General features: G+C 40.1%; 1 protein-coding gene across 2 annotated transcripts in view; it reads right to left on the reverse strand.

Annotated features, from left to right (window-relative positions):
- Nucleotides 1–20,947, reverse strand: part of arhgap24 (Rho GTPase activating protein 24) — a 216,678-nt gene that overhangs the window by 78,156 nt on the left and 117,575 nt on the right. Inside the window, exon 1 of one of the 2 annotated variants that reach the window (XM_036587721.1) lies at nucleotides 1,384–1,543. The exons of the other annotated variant lie outside the window; for it this stretch is intronic. Within the exon in view, the coding sequence (XP_036443614.1) occupies nucleotides 1,384–1,405 (22 nt within the window). The 5' untranslated portion in view covers nucleotides 1,406–1,543. Of the gene's footprint in view, nucleotides 1–1,383; nucleotides 1,544–20,947 lie in introns of those variants that run through there. 2 annotated transcript variants of the gene reach the window in all.

Consider the following 20,947-nt stretch of genomic DNA (forward strand, 5'->3'; position numbering starts at 1 on the left):
CTGCTAGAAACATAAATAAAATACAGTCGCGTGATGTTTTTCACTATAAAAAACTGAAAACTCGTAATCTAGACAGTCTTTTCCTGCTAATGTAACAACTTTTATGGTTCTTTTAGCAAAGACAATGATTCTATACAGAACCATGAACACTCAAAGAACCTCAAGCTTGTAACAATAGAACCAGATACATGTTCTCCATCAATCTGAATAAACATTTTACCATGAAGAGAAACATTCAAGCATGAAATTGTTCTTTGAGTGTTCATGTTTCTGTATAGAACCATCTTTTCTAAACCCTACACGCTTAAAAAAGATGGTTCTTCAAATGTTCTTTAGTAAAGACAGTGGTTCTATATTGAACCATGGACACTCAAAGAACCATTTGCATGCTTGAAGGATTCTCTGCATGGTGAAATTGTTCTTCAGACTGATGGAGAATGTGCTGTATGTAGTTCTATATAGCACCAAATAGGGTTCTGCTATTGTTGTGATGTCAAGCATGTATATAATGGAAGAACCCTTTTTGGTGCTATATAGAAACCTTTTCAAAAAGGTTTTATGTAGAACCATATACAACAGATTCACCTTCAGTCTTAAGAGCCATTCACCATTTTGGTTCTATATAGCACCAAAAAGGGTTCTGCTATTGTTACATCCTAACAGTGGAAGAACATTTTCGGTGTTATATAGAACCATATACAACACGTTCTCCAACAATCTGAAGAACCATTTCATGGTGCAAAGAACCCTTAAATCATGCAAATGGTTATCGTTCATGGTTCTATAAAGGGCCCCTGTCTTTACTGAAGAACCCTTGATTAACCATCTTTTTAAGTGTGCAGTAAAACACATACGGACACCATATTGAGCATTTGTCCTTATAAATGTCCAAATAAATGTGGGGATTGTAAAAGAAGATCAAAGCACTGACGCCTCAAAGTGCCACGTCAAATTCCGTGGCTGAAAGACGGGAACGCAGGAAGATCAGGAGCGCGAGTGCCAAGAGGAAACGCTTTAAAAGCATCTCTTACTGAATTGGTTTGAACTGCCTCCAAGAGAAGAGCGCTTAACTACTGAGCCAGCAAACAGAGGCCGAGAGAAGCTTCCCGCCCGGCTAATTATCCCCATCCGCTCAGCTCTCGCCGTAGACCGCAGTGCTAAGAAGGACAATCACGCAGCCGGTAAATCATAACCGCACCGTAAACAAACCGGCAGCTGATTCTGAGGGCAAAGCAAAGCGGCAGGAACACAAGAGAGACTTCACAAACACTTCAAATGCAAATGAACTGCTTTGTTCTCCTCCCCTTTCCCTCTCTCCAGCCAATAAAACGCAGCTCTGAGTGTTTTATGGGACGCTTTTAAGGCGGTTGGCATGCCACCCACCTGGATTACAGTTCAGATCCATAGAGCAGAGAGAGTCGCACCGCTACGTTCATCCGATCACTGAGCCAGAACTTCTTCTCTTCTCCTCTCTTCTCTTCTCTTCTCTTCTCTTCTCTTCTCCTTTTTTACTTCTCTACTTTTCTCTTCTCCTCTCTTCTCTACTTTTCTCTTCTCTTCTCCTATTTACTTCTCTTCTTTTCTTTTTACTTCTCTTCTCTTCCCTTCTCCTTTTTTACTTCTCTTCTCTTCTTTTTACTTCTCTTCTCCTTTTTACTTCTCTTCTCTACACCTTTTTACTTCTCTTCTCTACACCTTTTTACTTCTCTTCTCTTTTCTTCTCTTCTCCTTTTTTACTTCTCTTCTCCACACCTTTTTACTTATGTTTTCTTCTTTTCTTCTACTCTTTTCTCTTTTTCACTTTTCTTTTCTCTTCTACTCCTTTTCTCCTCTCCTCTCTTCTAACCTTTTCTTTTCTCCAGTCTTCTGCTCTTTTCTCTTCTCTTCAGTGCTCTTTTCTTCTCTTTCCTCCTTTTATTTCCTCTCTATTTAACTCTCTTCTTTACTGATCTCTTCTCTTTCCCCTTCCCTTTTTCTCTTCTCTTCTCTTCTCTTCTCTTCAGGAATCTCATGCCTTTCGTTCCATCCCAATCACTTTTATCTCCTTCTTCTGCTCGCCCCTCTGTCAGAACAGCCTGAGTCCTCCACTGCTGCCTGCTCTCTTCCTCCTCTCCTCTCCTCTCCTCTCTTCCCCTCCTGCTCTTCTCCCCCTGGACCCTGAGCTATCCAGAGCAGCTGGAGAGAGAGAGAGAGAGAGAGGGCAGTCCCAGCCACCCGCAGCCTGAGCAGTGTGTAACGTCTGGGCTTTAGAGTGGCTGTTAGAGGCCGGAGGAGGCAGAGTGAAGAGAGAGCTTGTAAATCTGGACGCTCTGGACACTCTCAACCTGGCCTGGAAATCCGATGATCGAAAACAGGGCACTCTGCCAAATGACTCACCCCTTACAGCGTTCTATAAATACAGACTGCCCCGCTACCGTCAGCTACTGGGAGGAGATAGACGCCGCTCGCACTCCGACACCCGCCGCCAAGATCGAGCCATTAAAACACACACCACAGTTCACAGGTCTGGAATCACAATACAGAAGCTCAGAATCACAGTTTTCACCTCCTCTGTTGCACATAATGCATTAAAGGGTTCTAAGATGGTCGTCCTGTACAAATTCACAACTTTCAGATAATCAAAAGGAAGATATAAATATGTAGAAATGTTAGAATGATGAACAGAGAGGAATTTGAAATGACTGAGAAAGCTGTAGAACACCAAGAATGAAGTTCTAATAAAATTAAAATCCAGAATGCCTTATACTTCAAAAGTAGTGACCAACTCTCAGGACAAATAACTTTATATCATTCATAATTACACATTACAGTATGTTATTCATCATTTAATAACTCCTGGTTGTTCCTATAATGCTTGAAACATGCAATAGAACATTTATAAAGTACTGAATGTCAAGATTATAACACTTCAATCAATACTGTTAACTTTTCGAGTCATTATTGATTATGGATTTGGATTTTCACCCCAGTTTTAATCATATCCATTTAGCTAGATCTCCCTTTATCACACGACGCTGTCAAGCTGGGAGGGTGAAAGCTGGCAGATGCTTCCTCCAAGGCACGTGAAGCTCCACCACATCTTTTCGAACTGCTGCTAATGCCATGGTCAACACGCTTGGAGGAGAACACTAATGCTCTTGGACTCTCTGTGGCGTCACTGGGAATCAAACTCAATCCACTTTATTTTTCATGTTCTGAGATTATCGCTGTAATATTCGATTGGGGAACAGAAGTGACGTTCCTTACCGTTTTAGTGAAGTCAAAGAAAGTGTGCTCACTGTTTACATTATTGCTTTGTCCCATTAAACGTCTCTGAGGTGTTTCTGGGACAGGGTGCAGTTTGCGGCTGACAGTAGAGCTGAGTGAAGATGAAATTACAGCAAGAACAGCAACGCAACAAGCGTAAACATCTCAGCGCGTCAGCAGACACGAGACTGTGGCTTCATACTTTAAGAGTTAAGAGGAATGAAACCAGATGAAGATCTAACACTTGAACATCACTGTTTGCTCATAACAGACTCACTTTAACTGGTGTACACTTTATATTCTGTTTATAACTGGACTCTGCCCTCACTAGTCCACTTTAACTCTTTAGCACACTGTTAGAAATAAAGGTTCTGTTCAGGTACGTTTCTCGTTCATCAAGGTACAAACAGTGTAAATGTTCCTCAAAGCTCCAACAGTGGTTTTAAGGTCTGATTGTGAACCTTAAATAAGTTTCTCCAGGTGAAAAGTTCGTATTTGTACCTTTTCATAACCGAATGTTTTAAACAGAACAGTAAAATAAAAGCCTGGAGACGAGACGGGGTGTGTGGAGTCAGTACAGCTTAGAACATATCATTTCAGTGGATTATGGTTCAGTTATGTTCCCTGACTAAAGGTACAGTGACAGTTTAGTACCTTTATTTCTGAGAGTGTACCTAGCAACAACCCTTTAAATGAGACACCGATTGTCTGTTTAGTTCTGTCCATAAGTCACTCAAAGCATCATGGGGTGCAGGAATAAGGTGGACATGGCCCCACATTCGCCCCACTCGCGAGCCTGACGGTGCATATTTTATCCACAAAGTGCATCTTAAACACTGAACCCAGACAGCCAGCTTTAAATCAACACGCTGAGAAAGTTCAGGATAAATAATGAGATGTTTATATTATGGAGCCAAGAAAACATCAAACTGTCTGTGGACTGAGTGGAAAGGTGGAACTCTACTGAAGACATGGGTTCCGTTGTATCTGGTGTAAAACTAACACTGCATTTCACCATAAGAACATCATACCAACAGTGAAACATGGCGGTGGTAGTATGATGGTATGGGGCTGCTTTGCTTCTGCAGGATGACTTGTCATAATTGTTTGAAGCATGAATTGATGAGGCTGTGGCCACTTGAACTTCACTGGTTGCTCATAACAGACTCACTTTAACTGGTTTACACTTTATATTCTGTTTATAACTGGATTCTGCCCTCACTAGTCCACTTTAACTCCTACAGCCCCACTCACGAGCCAGTGTATACTTCACAATTTTTTTTCCACAAAGTGAATCTTAAACACTGAACCCAGACAGCCAGCTTTAATCAACACGCTGAGAAAGTTCAGGATAAATAATGAGATGTTTATATAATGGCACTGCTTGAGCAGGAGCCAAGAAAACATCAAACCATCACACGCATTCCAAGAACGTCCACTGTGTATGGAACAGCAAAACAACTGCTGAGCGTCCACTACAGTCCAAACATCACATCACCCCTGAGATATGCAGCCTAAACTCCTGCTGTAAAAGTGAGAAGTGAGGCGCTGTGCTAATCCGAGCCCTGCTGAGGGAGCTGGGAGATAGATAAGGAGGTGAGAGAGGGAGTTTGGCAGAATGTCATGTAATGTTTTCTTGTTTCTTGACCTCTCCAGCCCTGTGAACTGGACATTTTTAGCAAAAAACAGGTTTGACACAGAAAAACAAACATTGCACTCATTTTTTTTGCTTCACTCATCTGTTAAACTGACGAATGGAAGTCTAGCAACACGTTCTGTTTCTTCTATAATGCCTTAGTTACTGAGGTAAATCTAATCAATAATAAGATTAATTTGGATAAAACACTATAGACTCTCAGTCTGTTGCCCAAATAACCTTCCCAGCCTTCCTAGCAGTTTTGTTAGTTTTAACCTAGCTAGGCTGATCCAAGTTAATCTAACTAAATCAAGAGTAAACAGAACCCTTTTTGCTACTATATACAGCGCTGTGAAAAATTATTTGCCCCTTCCTAAATTCTTCTGTTTTTGCATATTTGGCACACTTGACTATTTCAGATCATTAAACTACTTTTAACATTAGTCAAATTTAACCCAAGTAAACACAAAATGCTCTTTTTAAAGGATGATTTCATTTATTAAGGGAAAAATGCTGTTCAGCCCTACCTCGCCCTGTGAAAAAGTAATTATCCCCTTAGCTACTCAATCAACCACTTAAGTTCCATTGACTGTTGGGTTCAGTTTCACCAGTCACACCCAGACATGATCACTGCCAAACCTGTTCAATCTAAACCTCACTTAAATAGAACCTGCCTGGCAGTGTGAAGCAGCTAGAAGGTCTCAAAAAGCAGCACATGATACCAAGTTCTAAAGAGATTAGAATACAGATGCAAAACAAAGTCATCTACTTTCTACAATCTACCAGTCTGGAAAGGGCTACAAAGCCATTGCTGGGGCTCTGGGAGTCAGTGACTGGAACCACAGTGAGAACCATTATTCACAAGTGGAGAAAACTTGGAACAGTGGTTAACCTTCCAAGGAGTGGCCAGCTTACCAAAATTTCACCAAGAGCACATTGACTAATCATCCAGGAGGTCACAAAAGACCAACATCTAAAGAACTGCAGGCCTCACTTGCCTCAGTTAAGGTCAATGTACATGATTCCACAATACGAGAGACACTGAGCAAAAATGGCATCTATGGGAAAGGCGCAAAGCGCAAACCACTGACCAGAATGATCACAAAGGCTTGTCTTGCATTTGCCAAAAAATATCTAGATGACCACCCAAGACTTTTAGGACAATATTCAGTGGACGTTTTGGAAGACATTGGTCCTGTTACATCTGCCGAAAAAGCTAACACCGCATTCCACCATCAGAACACCATACCAACAGTGAAACATGGTGGTGGTAGTGTGATGGTCTGGTATTGTTTTGCTTCTGCAGGCCCTGGACGACTTGCTATAACTGATGGAACCATGAATTCTGCTCTCTATCAGAAAATCCTGAAGGAGAATGTCCGCCTGTCAGTTTGTGATCTAAAGCTAAAGCGCAGTTGGGCTATGCAGTAGGAAAATGATCCAAAACACACGAACAGGTCCACCTCCGAACGGCTCAAAAGAAATGAAATTAAGGTTTTGGAGAGGCTGAGTCAAAGTCCTGACTTGAATCCCACTGAGAGGCTGTGGTAAGACCTCAAACGGTCAGTTCATGTTCGAAAACCCTCCAGTGTAGCTGGATTAAAAAAATAAAAATAATAAATTCGTCCTCAGTGATGTAAAAGACTCATCACAAACGTTTGATTGCAGTTGTTCCTGCCGAGGGTGGCACAACCAGTTATTAGCTTTGGGGGAATATTACTTTTTCACATGGGTGGATGTAGGTTTTGAATATTTTTTTATGGAATTATCATTTAAAAGCTGCATTTTGTGTTTACTCTTGTTGTCTTTATCTGATATTAAAATTAGTTGGATGATCTGAAACATTTAAATGTGACAAATTAGTAAATAGAAGAAATTGGGTGAGGGATAAATACTTTTTCACAGCACTGAAGAACCAATTTCACCATGAAAAGAACCATTTAAGCATGCAAATGGTTCTTTGAGTGTTCATGGTTCTATATAGTACCATCGTCTTTATTGCAGAACCCTGGAAGAACCATGTTGTTTAAGAGTGTTGAAGAACCCCATTTTTATTTCTATGCACTCATCGACCCCGAGTCCTCCAGAGTGTCTGCAACTCACTCATCACACAGACACCCCCGCACTCCTCCTCACCCCCCACACACTCCCCCGCACTCCTCCCTCACGCCTGTTTTAAATCTCTCATTCTGTAAGCAGAGTCACTCACACACGTTCCTTCATCTTGGAGCTAAAGAACCGAGCCAAACTGACGCAAGCTAACCAGCTACTCAGGAAACTGAGCTCGTTAGGTTTGTTTTTAGCTTGTCGTCGTGCAGCAGCTCCTCATCTGAACTGCACCTGTCACTCAACTAATCACTAATCCACCAATCCATGATCTCCACTGTAACAATGACAAGAAGACAGCAAACTGTGACGGCAGTGAGACTGAGAAGGAGAAGAAGAAGAAGAAGAAGAAGAAGAAGAACGAAGAGGAGGAGGAAAAGAAAAAGAAGAAGAAGCTGAAGGAGAAGAAAAAGGAGGAGAAGAAGAAGAAGGAGTGGAAGGACAAGAAGAAGAAAAAGGAGGAGGGGAAGAATAAGAAGAAGAAGAAGGAGAAGATGAAGGAGAAGAAGGAAAAGAAGAAGAAAAAGGAGGAGAAGACAAAGAAGAAGGAGGAGAAGAAGAAGGAGAGGAAGAAGAAAGAAGAAGAAGAAAAAGAAGAAAGAGGAGGAGGAGGAAAAGAAAAAGAAGAAGGAGATGAAAGAGAAGAAGAAAGAGGAGGAGGAGGAGGAGGAGGAGAAGAAGAAGAAAAATGTTAATATATTCAATGTATAACTAAATATACAAATATGCCAACTGCCAGTTCTGTTACATCAGAGAGAAAGAGAGAGAGAGAGGAGAGAGGGAGAGAGAGAGAGAGGAGAGAGCGAGAGAGAGAGAGGGAGAGAGAGAGGAAAGAGAGAGAGAGAGAGAGAGGGAGAAAGAGAGAGAGAGAGGAGAGAGCGAGAGGAGAGAGGGAGAGAGAGAGAGGAGAGAGGGAGAGAGAGAGGAGAGAGGGAGAGCGAGAGGAGAGAGTGAGAGGAGAGAGGGAGAGAGAGAGGAGAGAGGGAGAGAGACAGGAGAGAGGGGTCAGCTGAGGGTAAAGTGTTTGTTTTCCGGTGGTCTGTGTGTGAATTTGGAGGTGAGATTCAATTTCTGAGAATTTTAATGAAACAGCCCCTCTGAGCACTAAAGCCCCCAAATCACCTTTACACACCACCACATCAGCACTGAGAAAGAGAGAGAGAGAGAGAGAGAGGGAGAGAGAGAGAGAGAGAGAGAGAGAGGGAGAGGGAGAGAGAGAGAGAGACATCTAGTATGACAGTCTAAATTAATTGCTAGCATTAAAAGAAATAGAGGAAAAACATTGTAACATTTTATGTTGGAGGAAAAAAAGTAATTATTTTGCTACAGGTGACTTTTATTTCCTTTTATCTTTTGGTGTGAGGCAGCCCCCCCCCACCTCTCTCTCTCTCTCTCTCTCTCATTTCTTTCTCCATCTCTCCCCCTTTCACCCTGCCCCATCTCTCCCTCCCTCCTCTGTCCCTCTCCCTCTCTCTCTCCTGCATACTTTCTATTCCCCCCTCGTTCTCTCACTCTTTCTTTCTATTCCCTCTCTCTAACTTTCTTTCTTTCCCTTCTCCCCTCTCCTTCCCCTCCTCTCTCTCTCTTTCCCTCTTTTTTCCTCTCTTCTCTCTCCTCCCTCTTAGCCTCTCTCGTGCTCTCTCTCTATAGACAGAGGGAGGTATATGTATACTGTAACCCCTCTTTGTGCTCTTTAGGTGAGTCAGATGCTCTCAGTGCTCTGAACGGCTGTGATTGGCTGTTACAGTAAGGCTGATTAAAGTCAGTGTTTGTATTATAATGGAGCTCCCCAATCCCGCCGGAGTGACTTCATGAGGAGATATTTCTCCGGAATGTGTGCCGGCAGAATGACTCCATTCCCTCAGCTCTGCAGTCTCTTTCCTCTTTTTGGCAGCGTTATTAAAACACAGAGGGAGAAAATGAGTCTGTCACGCATGGAGAACAGATTTCCTTGTTATTTGGGTGCAGCAGTAAATGCTCCACGTGTGGAACTGAGCTGCAGGAGTTCAGAGTGGAGGCTTTACATCAGTCCTGCAGAGCTGCTGGCTGATCATGATGCCTGATGTGATTTCAGAGCCGGATGTAGAAAATACACCCAAAAGTTCCTTCTGAAATGAAGGTGTTAATAGTGAGTTTGTGCTGCAGTCACAGCCTCTACTCTTGTACTCAGCATCTATCCATCTATACCTCCATCTATACATCCATCTATCCATCCATCTATACATCCATCCATCTATACATCCATCCATCTATACATCCATCTATCCATCCATCTATCCATCCATCCATCCATCCATCTATACATCCATCCATCCATCTATACATCCATCCATCCATCTATACATCCATCCATCCATCTATACATCCATCTATACATCCATCCATCCATCTATACATCCATCCATCCATCCATCCATCCATCTATCCATCCATCTATCTAGAAGTTTAGCCCCGCCCACTCACACTGAAGTTATATGTGTTTCAGTCAGGACTGCTTTCTGAATGAGGCAGAGCCAATCAGAACAGAGCTCATTTACATATATGGATCGTTTTCCAAACTGGTCAGAGCTGAAACACATTTGGGACTTTTAAGTGAGATTTTAGACTACAGTCCTTTTCCTCTGAGTGACTCTATAACTTAATTATGATTATTCTAATAAAACTAATGATTCAACATTCCAAAACAATCATAACTCTACCAAACTGTCTCAAATGTTTCAGTAGTGACTGTGTCAGTAGTGACTGTGTCAGTAGTGACTGTTTCAGTAGTGACTGTTTCAGTGGTGACTGTTTCAGTAGTGACTTTCAGTAGTGACTGTTTCAGTAGTGTCTGTTTCAGTAGAGTCTGTTTCAGTAGTGACTGTTTCAGTGGTGACTGTTTCAGTAGTGTCTGTTTCAGTAGTGTCCGTTTCAGTAGTGACTGTTTCAGTGGTGACTGTTTCAGTAGTGTCTGTTTCAGTAGTGACTGTTTCAGTGGTAACTGTCTCAGTGGTGACTGTTTCAGTAGTGTCTGTTTCAGTGGTGTCTGTTTCAGTGGTGACTGTTTCAGTAGAGTCTGTTTCAGTAGTGACTGTTTCAGTGGTGACTGTTTCAGTAGAGTCTGTTTCAGTAGTGTCTGTTTCAGCAGTGACTGTTTCAGTAGTGTCTGTTTCAGTAGTGACTGTTTCAGTAGTGTGTTTCAGTAGTGACTGTCTCAGTAGTGACTGTTTCAGTAGTGACTGTTTCAGTAGTGACCGTTTCAGTAGTGTCTGTTTCAGTAGTGTCTGTTTCAGTAGTGTGTTTCAGTAGTGACTGTCTCAGTAGTGACTGTTTCAGTAGTGACTGTTTCAGTAGTGACAATTTTAGCTCATTTTGAGCTCAGAAACTCAGCAGTTCATGACCAGCAAACACAGCTTTGAACAGCTGTTCACACAGAAAATCATCATATTTTTCATTAAAACTCTAAAAAGTGCTGAACTGCAGAAAATATGGCGATTCTTAATGTTCCACACTGATTTTCAGACTTTGGGACACATTTACTTCAAAACAATGGGATCTAACTTCTCACCATGTAGCCATGAGGGACAGGGATGCAGCCTCACTCCCTGCTCTAAAATGCAGGGGCGTGGCTAGAATTAGGCTCCGCCCATGAACTAAAATGCTTTGTTTTGGCAAAGAATCCTTGAAGAACCATCATTACTGGATACTTTTGGACATTTTGGACTGTTTCCTTCCAAAGCTCTACAGTTCTGCAGCAGAACGTTTCTGTACTGATGGCTTTGCTTTAAACATCCACTCTGTAACAGTTAAGATGGTGCTTTTCAGAAAGTGGGTCAAAAGCTTTTAAGGCAGTGAGTCTAAGACCAGTTATTAACTAATTCCCATTCCCCGCTGACATCTTTATTGATTTTTATTATAGCTATTGTTACCATGGTAACATGTTTCCCAAAGGCTTGGTGGATTGAATATTCATTACGCGTAAAATTTGCACTAAAGCAGGCAAACATTTATTAGCAACATTCATTTTTTCCCCAAAGAACACATTCATGTAACTTAAAGGTAAACTAATTAGAAATTTTGTGAAGAATTTCATTAAAAAGTAATCAGATATGAGCTACAAGCGTCCAGCGAGTGTTTCTAAACTACTTTCAGAAGTGCAGCTCCTGCTAGTTTCCTGCAAGTCCCAGTGTGGCTTTACTGCTGTAATATTAATCAAAATACAACAAGTGTGCTTTGAGTTTGAGTGCTCTGACTAAATATGAAAGGGTTTAATCGTTCACACACGAGGCCTCTTATCCTCACTGCAGAACCCTGAGCACGAGAACATTCGCACTCGAACTAGAGTCTAAATTTGAGATGTTTGGAAGAAAGAGAAGAGCAGCATCTTCCCCCTGGAATTATAGGGTTCTATGTTCTGAGCAGTTTTGAGATGTTGAGCTTCAAAGATTTTGCATTCCAGAACTTTTTTTGCCATACATTATTTTTATTATTATTATTTTTTACTGTTTAATTTAAACACACTGTGCTGCATTTTTGTGTGAAAGGTGCAAAATAAATACAGTTTTATTGCTTTTATTGCAATTTAGAAACAATATTGACCACAGACACTTCTCAGAATGGTCTTAGTGACAGTTTTAGAAGGTTTTTGGACAAGTTCCTGTTGCAAGCTATTTTACAACATTTTACAAAGATTTTCCAATATTTTCAATAAATTAAGCTGCAAAAAATGGTGGGGACACAATCTGGCTTTTCAAAAAAAGTGGTGGGGACATGTCCCCAGGGTCCCCAGGATAAATTTCACCTACAGTCCTGGCAGAGTTGCTATTAGTTTTCGATTTACTTCTGCAGCCAAAGTAATATTACGTTACCTCCAACAACAAACCTTCAGAAAAAGAGAAAGAGAAACAGCTGCTCTCTTCACTTTAAACATGAATTATCTTTTTGAATATGAATAATACCTCTTAGCACAATTGTAGCCACTATAACATGCAGGTCTGTCTGAAGTTTGTAATAAAAACAGGCCGGTGTGAAATAGTAGCGCCGTGACTCAGTGAGACGGATAGCCGTGTTCCAGCGGACAGATATTTTGACAACACGCCTCCTCAGAGAATAACACTTAATAAAGAGAAGGTATCTGAGGTCAGGAGCTTTTCTCAGGGACGTTCAGAGTTCTGTCCGACATCTGGAAAGCATAAACCTCGCTGATGATGGCCGACGCTGCGAGGAGAAATGAAAGATCGTTTCAGCGCAGCCTCGGCCAAAACGCGTCACATGATCTCGAACAAACATCAGACTGACAGAGTGTGAGAGTCATTTTCTCCAGGATGAAGAGCCGAATAGAAAAGATTAATCGCATTAATACACTGATGTGTGTCTACCTGGCCTCAATATGCTAATCCTAATATCAATAGTTAACACAATAATTTGTGACCTGCGTGCTGTTTAATGATAATCCAGTGCCAAATTCATTAATACACTGATTTTGTCTAGCTGGCCTTAGTGTGCTAAACCTAATATGAATTCACTAAATACACTGATTTGTGACAATTATAATTGTCAAATAAAAGTATTTATACACTGATTTGTGAGTAGTTAACCTCACTACGCTAATCCTAATATAAATATATTAATACATTGAGTGTTTACAAGCACTCCGATAATCCGATAATCCTAATCGGGCCAACAACGTAAAAACTCATAATCGGATTTCTGCAGTTATTCGATTGTTCAAATCTAAACACCATACTTTGACCCATAAATCTGATTAAGAAATCTGATAAAGAGGCTGGATTTTAGCTCAGTAATCAGATTTCTCAGTGCTGTAAACTCTTACTCTGACTTCTTTTGGATTTCTCAGTCTGTTCATGTGCGAAAACAGATGGCGGTACTGGAAATAAGCGAGCAGCGTCGCCGCGAGATGCAGCAAAACACTTTTGGAGCGACACTGAAACCAAACTCAAAAAAAAGTATTTCAATATTTTTCATCTTCTAGATGATGTTTATGTTTACGTCACGTCTTGTTCTGTGAGTTTATTGGCTGGTTGTAAAACAGAAATCTGATTACTGTCTGACGCATGTAGACCTAGAGTTTCATATTATCTGATTACTCAAGTGTAAACGCGTTGATCGAATTACTGACAAAATCTGATTTTCTGCAGTTATCAGATTATTAAGTGCATATAAACACACTCACTGATTTGTGACTAGTTCGCCTTATTATGCTAATCCTAATATTGATCACATTGATTTGTGAGTAGTTCGCCTTATTATGCTAATCCTAATATTGATCACATTGATTTGTGACTAGTTCGCCTTACTTTGTTAATTCTGATATAAATGTATTAATCCTCATCAACCATAAAGACAACAGCCAAGTTTATTTATGCTGTTCCAGCTTTGGTTTCCAGCAGGTTGTGATAAGGTAATCAAACCAAGCTAATGTAGCTAACAATGAACATAAGCTAAAAACTTGGAACTTTACATTTTTGTAATGTTTTTTTTTCTAGTTAAAATCTTCACAATCATATTTTTGTACATTGTAGAGGAGAAAATAAACTTGTGCTAATGTCCTGCACTAAGGACCTTTATATAGCAACTAACTCTTTTATATAGCAAATATTAGCAAGTGCGGCACTTTAGGGCAGCTTGTCTCAGTGATTTGGGGGCAAGTTGTCACATATGATGCCAGGCAGTTCACGTGTGCCAGAACTGTGACTCTGATTACTGAAGTCTGAGATCAGATAACCCAGAACATACTGGGATACACACGGCAGCTAGTTTTATAGTTTTGCTTAAATGTATGAAATGTTTAATTTGGAAGATTGTTTGTTTCCAGTTGTTGTAGTTGGGACTGTTTTAATGGGCTCTGTCACGCTCCAACACTGACCCAGCAATTAATGATCAATCAATTTCAATGATTAATCAAGCTTTTTTTCTGAAGTAGCATTTCATTTTGAATTTGAAGTAAAAAAAGCTAAAAATAACCCAACGATGGACTGATTGTCTACAGTACGGCGTCTAACCCCACTTAGTGTGACAACTTACCCACTGATGGGGCAACTTGTCACGAGTGCAAACTCACTGTTTAAATGCTTATAAGTCTGTACTGAACTAAGATATGAAAATACAGTGAATACAAAATATATACTGTAGCATCTCTGCATGAGCTCTATTCAAATCTCAATAACAATGGAGGCTTTACATACAAATCTAAAGAGATCTGCTCGACTCACAAACCTTAACAGTCTCACATAAACTACTCCATTCTCTTCTTTTCGATCATAAACCACTGAACGTTATATGAATTTAATACTACAGCACATTCAAGTGGAGCAGCTCAGCCTCTCAGAGTCCCTGAAGGAAAACAGGATGACATTCGAACAGCTTTAAAACCGAAACAAAGCCAACTTCCTGCTGTGACAAAGACGCCCTCACTCTTTCAGAGCTGCCTTCATTCCTACAGACCGAGCGACAGAAACACTGACAGGAAAGCCATTACAGTAATCTTGGATAACATTTCAGCACGGCTGGATTCTCCCAGCAGAGTCGGTAATTCATTCATCTGCACATTTCCTATTGTTATGCACAATGTAGAGCAGAGCGGTTAACAGACTTTAATTTTTTTAAACATTTAAGCAAGATTATTAATTTTTAATACATTAAACTACACATCTCTGCTAAAAATGAACAGAAAGCTTGTTCTGGTGACCTTTGCTGGCAGAAATCAGCGATATCAATAATAATAGTTCTATAAGCAAAAGGTACTTGACATGATTATCAGGAGTGCTACATAAGAGTTTCCCTCTGTTGCACTCTTCAAAGGCTGCATTGGGCTGCCCCAAATAGCAAGTATATGCTGGCCCAGTGTTGGCTCAACGACACTGTTTACATTGACATAACATCACGTTGGGCCAACGACATTGTGGTCAGTGGGCCTGAACTGGTCAGATGTTGGCTGGCGACCAACATTAGATGGTGGGCCTATGTTGGCCCGATGTTTGCTGGAGACCAACGTTAGCTGGTGGGCCTATGTTGGCCCAGTGTTAGCTGGCAACTAATGTTAGACAGTGGGCCTATGTTGACCCAATGTTTGCTGGAGACCAACAATAGTCAGTGGGCCTATGTTGACCCAATGTTTGCTGGAGACCAAGGATAGACAGTGGGCCTATGTTGGCCCGATGTTTGCTGGAGACCAACAAAAGACAGTGGGCCTATGTTGGCCCGATGTTTGCAGGAGACCAACGATAGACAGTGGGCCTATGTTGGCCCGATGTTTGCTGGAGACCAACGATAGACAGTGGGCCTATGTTGGCCCGATGTTTGCTGAAGGCCAACGATTGACAGTGGGCCTACGTTGGCCCGATGTTTGCTGGAGACCAACGATAGACAGTGGGCCTACATTGGCCCGATGTTTGCTGGAGACCAACGATAGACAGTGGGCCTATGTTGGCCCGATGTTTGCTGAAGGCCTACGATAGACAGTGGGCCTATGTTGGCCCGATGTTTGCTGGAGACCAACGATAGACAGTGGGCCTGTGTTGGCCCGATGTTTGCTGGAGACCAACGTTAGCTGTTGGGCCTATGTTGGCCCGATGTTGGCTGGCAACTGATGTTAGACAGTGGGCCTATGCTGGCATGATGTTGCCTGGTGACCAATATTAGATGGTGGGCCTACACTGGCCTGATGTTGGCTGGCAACCAATGTGGGCTGGTGACCAACGTTAGATGGTGGGCCTACATTGGCCTCGTGTTGGTTAGTGACCAGCGTTATATGGTGGGCCCACATTGGCCAGATGTCAGCTAGCAACCAACATTAGACAGCGGGCTTACGTTGGCCCAATGTCAGCTGGTGATCAACGTTAGATGGTGGGCTTTCATTGGCCCGATGTTGGCTGGAGATCTGTTTGTTTTAGTGATATGAGGGCTTGGAAAGTCAACACTGTTTAGCTAAAAGTTGACCTACAGAAAGTAAAAACGGCCAGAAAAAACTCCACATGATATTATATTTGACATTATAACAGGACAAAATTTAAAACTGTTTAAATATTTAAATATTTTAGAATGATCAGTAATAAGCTTATTGAACAAAGAGGTAGTTTATACTTTTCATGTGAGTCAAAAGCTAACTTAAAGACAGCTTAGTCAGATATTCAGTAATAAAAGCTAACTGGCCAGCTAAAATTAGCCAAACGTCTTGCTTGTTAATTATAGATCACTTAATTAAACAACAAAAAATTGAAACCTGAAATATTGAGTGCTACACCAGTAACACCCCAGCTGTGCTAGCAAGCTATGGTTTCAATATACTCAGGAAAAAGGTCTACCTAGCAAACGGGGTGCCGATAGCAACAACAAGCTAAACTAAGAAAGCTGAAAACAAAAAGACAAAACACACCCAAAAACGGGTCCATAATCCGATTATGGTGTTTTTCTATTACTGTAACAGAACACAGTTAGAAATGGCCTAATGATTTCCACAAAATAGAAAATATGCATTTCTGTAATTTTAAGTGAGCTCTCCCATTGGTTAGGACTGAGAAGTAGAACCCCTTGTGGTTCCATAACAAAGAAGGCTCTTTATAGGATCTTGTAGGTAACTAAGATGTCCTAGCATGAAGAAGCTCAACATGATGTAAAGTCAATACCAGTTAACGGTTTCTGCTGGAACCGTATGCTCAAGGAAAGAACCCTTTAAGAATGGAACCATTGTTTTTTATGAAAGTAGCTCCTGGCGCTGTGGCTTTCCATCACCATAAACAAACAAAGAAGACCGTCCGTAAGAAGAGCAGTGATGTTTACAGCACAGAGTGTAAATTACTGTGGAAAGTGACCAAAAGGATAATGAAGATTATGGATGGTGACCTTCAATTAGGTTATTAAAGCACGTCTAATATATGGAGGGACGAAGGCGTTTTAAAAGCAGCTGTCCGCCTTCTACAAATCACGACGTAAAGAACGTCTCTCGGCCCGCGGTGGCTGAGATACGAGCCTCGTGTGTGGCGTGCTGCTGGGTCGTGACTGTAATAAATACAGTTATCAGTGGAACAACAGTGAGAGATCAATCTGAAACGCTGTTTATGAAAAATGTCAGACTCAGTCAGGCAGCTGGAGCTCGGTGGGAATGATCTCTGATCAGCGTCTGAGAGCTCATACAGAGCTGTACAGACACACAGCCCCTTTTCATTAGCTTTATGTGCTATAGCTGAATAATGCTGAACTTAAAGGGCCCATATTACGGAAACCTGAATTTTCCTCATTGTTTTTTTTTATTTAAGGGTTTGTTTTGGTATGTAAACATTGTCAAAGTGTACCATTAACTCCACAATCTGCAAAGTCAGCATATAAACAGTGAACTACAAAAAAAAAAAGATGTCTAAATGAGTGAAAACATCTTAAATGTAGTCAATAGATCTACTATTTCTCATTCTGAGACTGTCGTAAGAATATTGTAGGATTATTCAACTTATTTCTAAAAAATCTTCCTTGTTTTTAAGCAGTTTTATCTTATGAAAGTGTCTCATTTCATTGGCAGATAATGTTACTTGATTTAAGCATTACTTCTCAAAACAGATAAACTAATCTGCCAACAGAATAAGACACTTTTACTAGATACAATCACTTAAAGTAAAAATGTACAGAAACAGAGGAATAATCTTATATTCTTATTACAATCTCAATAAAAAAAATTTGATTGACTACATTTAAGATGTTTTCACTTGTTCTATCTATCTATCTATCTATCTATCTATCTATCTATATGTCTGTCTATCTATCTATCTATCTATCTATCTATCTATCCATATGTCTGTCTATCTATCTATCTATATGTCTGTCTGTCTGTCTATCTATCTATCTATCTATCTATCTATCCATATGTCTGTCTATCTATCTATCTATCTATCTATCTATCTATCTATCTATCTATCCATATGTCTATCTATCTATCTATCTATCTATCTATCTATCTATCTATCTGTCTCAAAACTGGAAAGAACTGCAAAAACTGCAAAACACCACTATACACTCTTCAAGGGTTCTTTAAGAAGGTAAATGCTTCTATATAGAACCATGAACACCCAGAAATGATTAAAGTGTTCTTTGCATCATGAAAAGGTTCTTCAGATTGATGTAGAATGTGTTGTGTGTGTATATTTTTTGAAAATGCTTCCGTATAGTACCAAAAAGGGTTCTGCTATTCTTATAAGCATGACTTCAACAATAGAGGAACCCTTTTTGGTGCTATATAGAACCATATACAGCACATTCTCCATCAGTCTGAAGAACGCTTTCACGATGCAAAGAACTGTTTAATCATGCAAAGGGTTCTCTGAGAGTTCCTGGTTCTATATAGAACCCTTCACTTTACTTTAGGGCGCTGTTCATTAGGCTACATGACACCTACATAAATGTGTCATGACGACTGACATAACTCTACATAACTGCTTATAAATGTTTATTCCAACAGGCATCATCTGTCATAAAGGCTACATTTGACCATTTTTGATCAAAGTCAGCCAAAGTAGCCTTTATGACAGATGATGCCTTTTGGAATAAGCAGTTCTAAACAGTTATGTAGAGTTATGTCAGGACAAGCTTATATAGGTGTTATGTAGCCTTATGAACAGCACCCTACAGTAAAGTGTTACCAAGAAACCTTGAAGAAATATCTTTTTTAAGAGTAGGTCTGTTTACAACAGGTGGTTACATTTTTAATTTTGGTCTGACTGTCCCTTTAATGCAACCGACAAGATCATAAATCTGTTTTTCCCCAATGGCGTCTCTGCAACACAGACAATGACATATTCTCCTGTGATAATGGAGACATTTTCAGCAAAATGATAAAGAGAAAAACAGAAAACCCTCCCTCTCTCTCTCTCTCTCTCTCACTCTCTCTCTCTCTCTCTCTCTCACTCTCTCTCTCTCTCTCTCACTCACTCTCTCTCTCTCTCTCTGTCTGTCTCTCTCTCAGAGGTGGGCGAGCAGGTGTATTCGACCTCCCTGTAAATGTCACCTCGTGCTCAGACGACTCGCAGCCCCACAGCAGGAGAGAAAAGCAGAGAGAAAGAAAAGCGAATAAGAGTCTCTGGGGAAAGGCTGACCGCTCAGCCTGGCTGTCACTCAAACGAGAGGCTGAGAGGAGGGAGGGACAGTCTCCTCTTCACTTTCAGCCCAGGTTAACTGGACGAGAAGTTTGCTTTCAGGGAGAAGATGCTGGACGCAGCTGGTGATGAGGGAGGAGACGATTTGTGTAATTCAAAACAACCACGTGCAGCTAATTTGCTTCAGAGCCGAAGTGATTTTCATCAGTTTAAACTGCCTCCTGTGGTTCAGCATGCAGATCAGTCTTCATGCACACCTGGAGCAACACTGCAGTGAGGGCCACTTCGCAGGAATGAACATATTGCACTAAAAACTGCAGCATTTGTATACTACACTTACGTATATACACTACACCAATGTATATATATGTATACTACACTTACGTATATATACTACACCAATGTATATATATGCATACTACACGTATGTAGATATACTACACCAATGTATATATATATGTATACTACACTTACGTATATATACTACACCAATGTATATATATGCATACTACACGTATGTAGATATACTACACCAATGTATATATATATGTATACTACACGTATGTATATATACACTACACCAACATATATATATGTATACTACACGTATGTAGATATACTACACCAACGTATATATATGTATACTACACGTATGTAGATATACTACACCAACGTATATATATGTATACTACACGTATGTAGATATACTACACCAACGTATATATATGTATACTACACGTATGTATATATATTACACCAAGGTATATATATGTATACTACACGTATGTAGATATATTACACCAACGTATATATATGTATACTACAGGTATGTAGATATATTACACCAACGTATATATATGTATACTACACGTATGTAGATATACTACACCAATGTATTCTTGTACTACATCTATTTATATGCATACTACGCCAATGTAAATTTATGCATACTATACTACTGTATGTGTATACTACACCAATGTATATGTATGTATACTACACCAATGTATGTGTATACTACACCAATGTATATGTATGTATACTACGCCAATGTATGTGTATACTACACCAATGTATATGTATGTATACTACGCCAATGTAAATTTATTTGTACACTACATCAACATATATGTACAACACCAATGTATATGTACGCATACTATGCCAATGGATATGCATACTATGTCAATGTATATATAAATACTATACCAATGTACACATATACTACGCCTGTACTGTGTGTATGCATATGACACCAATGTATATGCGTATCTACTATGTCAATGTATATGTATATAACACCAGTGTATATGTATACTACTCCAGTGTATACATACATTCACTATGCCAATGTGTGTGCATACTATGCCAGTGCATATGTAAACTGTGCCAATGTATCGATAGTACACCAATATAAATGTATACTACGCCAATGTATATGTACATATACTACATCGGTGTATATGTATAATACATTAATGACTGTGTTATACACTAATATATATACACTGTAATATTTATGTACACCACACCAATGTATGTTTTGTATACTACACCAACTGCCATTTTTAAATATGTAATATATTTTCACCATTTCGTTACTCCCTTTTTACTCATTCATAATATTTATGCACCCTTTCCTTTCATTTGTTCGTTTCCCATCCTTCCATTCTTCCACAAACTGCTATGACTGTTCCATAAACTGATTTGACTCCAATGTTTGTTATGCATATTTAGTTGATTTATTATTTAGTTCAGCTTTATAACTTTTTTTTACCCAATTATTTTCAGCTGAAATACACAGTGAAGTCTGTATACAAACCACTTGACAGTTTCACAATGACTTTGATGTCAATTGTTATTTTGATATATACTAATTCAA

This window comes from Colossoma macropomum, unplaced genomic scaffold (genome assembly GCF_904425465.1).
Source record: "Colossoma macropomum unplaced genomic scaffold, Colossoma_macropomum, whole genome shotgun sequence".
Classification (NCBI taxonomy): domain Eukaryota; kingdom Metazoa; phylum Chordata; class Actinopteri; order Characiformes; family Serrasalmidae; genus Colossoma; species Colossoma macropomum.